The 5,903-nt window shown below is 55.2% G+C and overlaps 1 protein-coding gene across 1 annotated transcript in view; it reads left to right on the forward strand.

The window, feature by feature from the left end:
- The window catches only part of VOLCADRAFT_116912 (uncharacterized protein), a gene marked incomplete at both ends in the record, with an annotated part of 23,774 nt that overhangs the window by 10,521 nt on the left and 7,350 nt on the right, over nt 1–5,903 (forward strand). Inside the window, 8 exons of the mRNA XM_002948469.1 lie at nt 274–457; nt 1,316–1,387; nt 1,791–1,873; nt 2,193–2,433; nt 2,829–2,918; nt 4,393–4,560; nt 5,154–5,192; nt 5,451–5,519. Coding sequence (XP_002948515.1) covers nt 274–457; nt 1,316–1,387; nt 1,791–1,873; nt 2,193–2,433; nt 2,829–2,918; nt 4,393–4,560; nt 5,154–5,192; nt 5,451–5,519 — 946 coding nt within the window. The remainder of the gene's footprint in view (nt 1–273; nt 458–1,315; nt 1,388–1,790; nt 1,874–2,192; nt 2,434–2,828; nt 2,919–4,392; nt 4,561–5,153; nt 5,193–5,450; nt 5,520–5,903) is intronic.

Consider the following 5,903-nt stretch of genomic DNA (forward strand, 5'->3'; position numbering starts at 1 on the left):
CCCCCTCCCTCATGCTCTACGCCCCCCCCCTTAAACCCCTCATACTCCCCCTCTTTCCCCCTCTCTCGACTGGTCAGTTCTGCTTCCTGTACATCTTCCGCAGCACTCTTTCCTTGGCAGCAGCTTCACTCGCTCGTGTGGTTCGTCTTTTCCCCCCTCTCCCCCCCCCACCCCCACACATCTTCTTGCCCTGGCAGCAGCTTCAATCGTGTGTGGTTCGTCTTCCCCCCCCCCCTACACACACCCCTGCCTCCTCCTCCCCTCTCCTTCCAGGCTGGTGGACGCCCCCGCCACGCGCACGCGGGTCCTAGCCACCGAGCAGCTGCTCATGGACCGCGCCGCCCAGCTAGCCCGGTTCAGGGAGGTGCTGGCGGCGGCTCCAGGGGGGATCGCCGACATGGTGGAGAGGATTACGGCGGTCATACCGGACGTACAGGCCATAGGGCCCGCGGTGGAGGTACGCTCTCTCTCCCTCCCGTACACGCACAGGCACAGGCACACAAACACACGTGTGCCTGTGCGTGTTTTAATGGGGCCTCTGAGCCGCGATGATGAGGGGCATGCCGATGGTGTGCGTGTCTGTCTGTCTGTCTGTATATCTGTCTGTGAATATGTGTGCCTGTGCGTGTTTTTATGGGGCCTCTGAGCCGCCGCGGGGGGGGGGGTCTGGGTGGAAAGTCATATGATGAGGGGGCTTGCAATGCAGGCAGTACAGAAGGGGACAACCGCGCAGGGGGCAGGGGACCGCCCAAGGCAGCGAACCTGGGGAGGGTGGTGGGTGCGGCTACAGCTCTACAAGCACCGCAGCTAGGAGACGGATGGGTGGGGGGCATACATACAGATGCACCAAGTTGGAGTCCCCCTATCCGTGGGCGGAAAGCGCACCCGTGCCATCTCCCAGGCCATGCAGTTTTGAATTTGTCATTCTGTGACTTCGTGTTCTGATTGTGATTTTTTGTGTTGACTTTCTGTTGTGTTGTATGTGTTGCTTGGGATGTTGCACGTTTTTATTGGGGGTGGGCGGTAGGTGGAAAGGTAGGGGGGATTACATGGAAGGAGCGGGGCAGGGGGCGGAGTGGGAATGGAGAGAGGGGGGTTTGGGGGGGTGGGGGGTGGGAGACGCCATGTGCAAAAGTCCATGAGGCAATGGCGAGGGTGAGTGGAGGGGGCGGCGTGCGGGGGTTTGCCCCCCCGGTTTAAGTCGGGGTTGGCAGCATCATCCCATGGGTACGTGGCGCGGCGGTTGACAACTGCATTCCTATCCGCCCGCTCCACAACGTGTGTCTCCTCTGCCGCCGCCTCCGAAATCATGCAGGAGATGCTACGGTGTGTACGGCACTACCTGGCTGCCGGCAAGGAGCCCGTGGTGGATGTGGTGGCGCTGCAGGTGAGCGTGGTGTGTGTATGTGTGTGTGGGGGGCTGTGAAGGAGGATGAGGGGGGAGTGACGGGGAAAGGAGGGTTGATGTACCCTTTTGATTTGGACGGATGTATACATATGTACATATGTACATAAATACATACGCACCGACTCGGGCATGACCAGACTCATCCGTGCCCTTGGCCCTCTCTCCTCCTTCCCTCCCCCCCAGCCCCACGCCACATCCCCCCTAACTCATCTGGCTCCCATGCTCCCCCAACCTCACAACACACGCATACACACACACACACCACACATACGCACACATACGCACACATACGCACACATACGCACACATACGCACACATACGCACACATACGCACATACACACACCACACACCACACACGCGCCCCACTGCGCTTCCCCCAGGGCGAGGTTCTGATGCTGCGCGGCCTGGTCCGCACCAAGGACATGCACATACAGGCACTGGAGGCCGTGGGAACTGGAATACGGTAAGCGGGATTAACGTTGGCTATCTCGGAGGGATGGGGTGATGGGGTCATGGTGATGGGGTCATGGTGATGGGGTGATGGGGACCGGAAGGGGACAAGAACTTACGTCGCTTGTATATCCCTATTACTTAATAATAGTTTTTTACCCTCCAAAATTTCCTCATTTTTCCAAAATTCCCATAAAATCCCCAATAAATCACCCCACAAATTGCTGCATTAGAACCCCGAATTAAACCCTTAATAGAACTCTTTCTTTCCTAATGATAATAAACCTCTAATTAAAACCATTAAAACCATCTTTTATTGTCCTCCTTCACAGCACCGGCTCGCCCACTCGACGTGTCCAGAAGATGGTGCCGCTGGAGGCCCTCCACGCGGCAGAGAAGGCTCGCGACACGCTGGCGAGCGAGAAGGCCGCGCTCCAGAACCGTCTGGTCGATCAGAGGGTGCTCCTGGTGGCGGCGCGGCACCGCCTCGTCAACTACATGGCCTCGCTGCGTCGCTCCTGCGAGACAGCCGTCGTGTTTTATCAATGGCGCGCCACGGCGGCCTGCGTACGGGTAGGAGGGTGGTCGACGGCATGGTGGGGGGTGGGTGGGCCGGGTTTGGGGGGAATATATTCATGTGCTGGAGGAGTCGTCAAAGAAATGACGTATATGTTGACCACCTTATGCAGGCCGTCAAGAAAAAAGCACCTTGCGCATGGAATGGAGATGGAAAACGAGAGTTGAAGTATCTTTCACTTTGCACCGCTTACGTTGCTTGCGTCTTTTGCGACCCACGTTTTTCACGTTGTTCGTGAATCTATCTGTACTTCTATCTGTACAGCTTTCTCCACAATGCCTGTTTAGTAAAATATTTTTTACTGTCCGGAAAGCGTGTGTCTTTGTCGTGCTTCTTCTTATACTTAGGGTTTCTCACGGTGTTCTTGTCCCGTGTGACTGTATCCGCTTAGGCCGACCGCTGCCAGGCGGCCATGGAAGCTGCACAGAAGGAGCAGGCGCGCTCGGAGCAGGAGATCCAGGAGGAGAGAGAACGCATGGAGGTACGGCAGGGGGGTTTCGCGGGGAAGGTAGGGATTGATTGTATCCTCCTCAGCCATCCTCAGTAAACGGCATCATCGAGCAAGGTTTTTCAGTTGCTGCTGCCGGGGTTATTGATCAGGCTATCTTGGCTATCGTCAATCCTTCCAGAGGCGGGCGGACTTATGGTTCTTAGAGGTCCACATCCCGTATCTACACACCCAAATGGTTGGCGCTTCGGGGAGAGTGAGAGGGGGAAATTCAGAGGGGGAGGTGCAATTCTTTGCATTACGCGTCCAGTTTGGCGTGGATCAGCATGTGCGATGCTGGGCATCTTGATACGCAACGATGCACATGCACATGCGATACACTCATTGGGTTAGGCCGCAAATAAATATGTCAGTTTAGCACAGCACTGACTTCCAGCTTGCCAGGGAAATTTTGTTAGCTTCGTCGCCCCAAAGCACAGCTTCGCATGTGACATATCTGAAAGTTCGTTTCGACGTACTTGTCAAATATCGTGTGCATGTTGTTAAAATTTGATAAGTCCTCGGTCGACAGCAGCTGTAACTTGTTGTCAGACAGAGGCTGTAGTAAACAAGTTACAGCAGTTGCGCGAATTTGTAACGTTTCTGTGATAGCTTGACCAGCTAGCTGCCATATCTAGCTGAACCTCCTCAGCAACATCATGTAAAATTCATTCTTGGTAATGAATTTTCGCGAGATGTAGAAATATCTTCAAACTAAGTTCAAATTCTCTGAAACGGACAGTTCGCGACATACGATACCTCACGCTGGCGCTCACGACGTTTCGATGTTACTTTTGCTACAAAATAGTCGACTTCGTTTTTTAACATAACCTATCAAAAGATTACTAAATCGAATTAAACAAATTTGCGACATGGTGAAACGCGATTTCTCCTTGGTTGGCGGCCAGCACCGAACTGACGAGCGTTCCGGCCTGATCGCGCACCCAGTAAGCAATATGGATAGAGCATCAGCCGGATCTGCGGTCCCAAGCTCTCGGGAGCTGGTTCCCAGGCCAGTCAGATACGAAAGAGCGGCTGCCGGAACCGCCATGACAGAAAAGGAGGTGTGTAAATGCCCAATCATCAAGCCTCGTCAAAACGCCCGCCTATGATTCTTCTTCTGCTGCTTCTACCGCTGCTGCCGCTGCTGCTGCGCACCAGTTTGCAATCCAAAGCCCCTCAAAAACATTTTGCGTCGCTGCTGTTATAGTTACATCAAGGGAATGGATGACCCTGCTTTTTCGTGTTCTATGTGTTTTATGCCCGCGCGACTTTTTTTTGCGCGCTAGGACGCCTGACAATTATATGAGTTAAGAGCACCCAACCCATCTTAAAAGCAGCTCCACGCCGAGAACCATACAATCACCCACACACGCACACATCACGTCGCGCAATGGCCCGATAACCTTGCGTTTACCTTCGTCTCGCTGCCGCCTCCGCACCCATCCCCTCCTCGCCTGACCACCAGGCGGAGATGACTGCACTCCGGAGCAGTCACGCCGCAGAGGTTGCAGCGCTGAGCGTGCTGCACACCGCTGAGCTGGCAGCGGTTAAGGCGGCTCATGCGGTGCAAGTGGAGGCTCTGCGGGAGGCCTACGAGGAGAATGTACGGCAGCTCAAGGCCAAGGCCCTGGAGGTGGGGCGCTATGGGAGGCTTAGGATGGATGGATGGATGGATGGATGGATGGATGGATGGATGGATGGATGGATGGATGGATGGATGGATGGATGGATGGATGGATGGATGGATGGATGGATGGATGGATGGATGGATGGATGGATGGATGGATGGATGGATGGATGGATGTGGGGAAAAGATGGATCATGGCGCTCTGGAACGGAATTGGAGTCACGGACGGAACCCCACATTGGGACGGACAGACGGACAGGCAGACCTGCCAGTGGTTATTCGTGCTGATGATAACAATCTTAAATGCTGCCCATGCTACGGCTGCTGTTAATGTGGAGCCAACAAGGTCATCAGCGAAATGCAGCTCCTCCTCCCACTTGTAAGCAGCAACAGCAGCTGTAGCAGCAGCAGCAGCAGCTAGCGTAACAATTTGGAACTGTAGCTCTCCTTGCTTCTGTTTCTCCTTCTTCCCCTGCGGCCGATGCTGCTGGTGATGCGGTTGTTGTTGTTGTTTCCTGCTGTGCTATTGGTGCCCATGTTCATGATGTCAATAGTAAATGTTAAGTGTGTGTGATGTGTTTCCTTCTCAGGCTGCGCAGTCTCGTGTGGCGGCACTGCACCGCGCCTTCAAGGAGAAGGTGGGTTCCCTGGAGTCGGGGATCTGGGGGTGAGGATTTGGTGTCTATTGTTATGTGCGGTTGAAGGGTGCTTAGCAGTCAGCTGCAGCCTACACAGCTGTCGGACCTGTGCCCCTACATCGACTGATGGACTGGATGGCTGACGGCTACCGGCCGCCTGGTGGATGGCTGGCCTCTAGATTTGGGTTTTCCGCACTCCCTCTTACCCCTTTACTCCCCCCCTTTCTCCCCCCTGGCTCGGTCCCTCATTCCCCGCAGGCAGCTCGTCACAAGGAGTGCCTAGCCACAGCGGTGATGTACTTGTGGCGCTTCAGGGTCCAAAGACAAGTGAGTGCCATGTACTGTCTGTCAATGTCCCTGTTGTTAGTGTATGTCAACCTGCATGTGTGTCTACCTGCCTACCTGCCTACCTGCCTACCTGCCTACCGAACGTCTTAACTATGTGTCTTGTCTGTATGTCTGTCTCATGTGCTGGCGCCTGCGATTCTCAAGGTGCCGTGTTGCAGGACGGGCCGTGTGCGCAACCCATCCCCAAACTCCTCACCTAAACTTTTCCGTTTCTCCAGTAACCCATCTTTCCCAATTGTGTTTTCGCGCCCCTTCCCGCCTCCCTCCCTTTCCCTCCCTCCCCTCCCGCCTCCCTCCCTTTCCCTCCCTCCCCTCCCGCCTCCCTCCCTTTCCCTCCCTCCCCTTTCGCCTCCCTCCCTTCCT

This window comes from Volvox carteri (assembly GCF_000143455.1).
Source record: "Volvox carteri f. nagariensis unplaced genomic scaffold VOLCAscaffold_10, whole genome shotgun sequence".
Classification (NCBI taxonomy): domain Eukaryota; kingdom Viridiplantae; phylum Chlorophyta; class Chlorophyceae; order Chlamydomonadales; family Volvocaceae; genus Volvox; species Volvox carteri.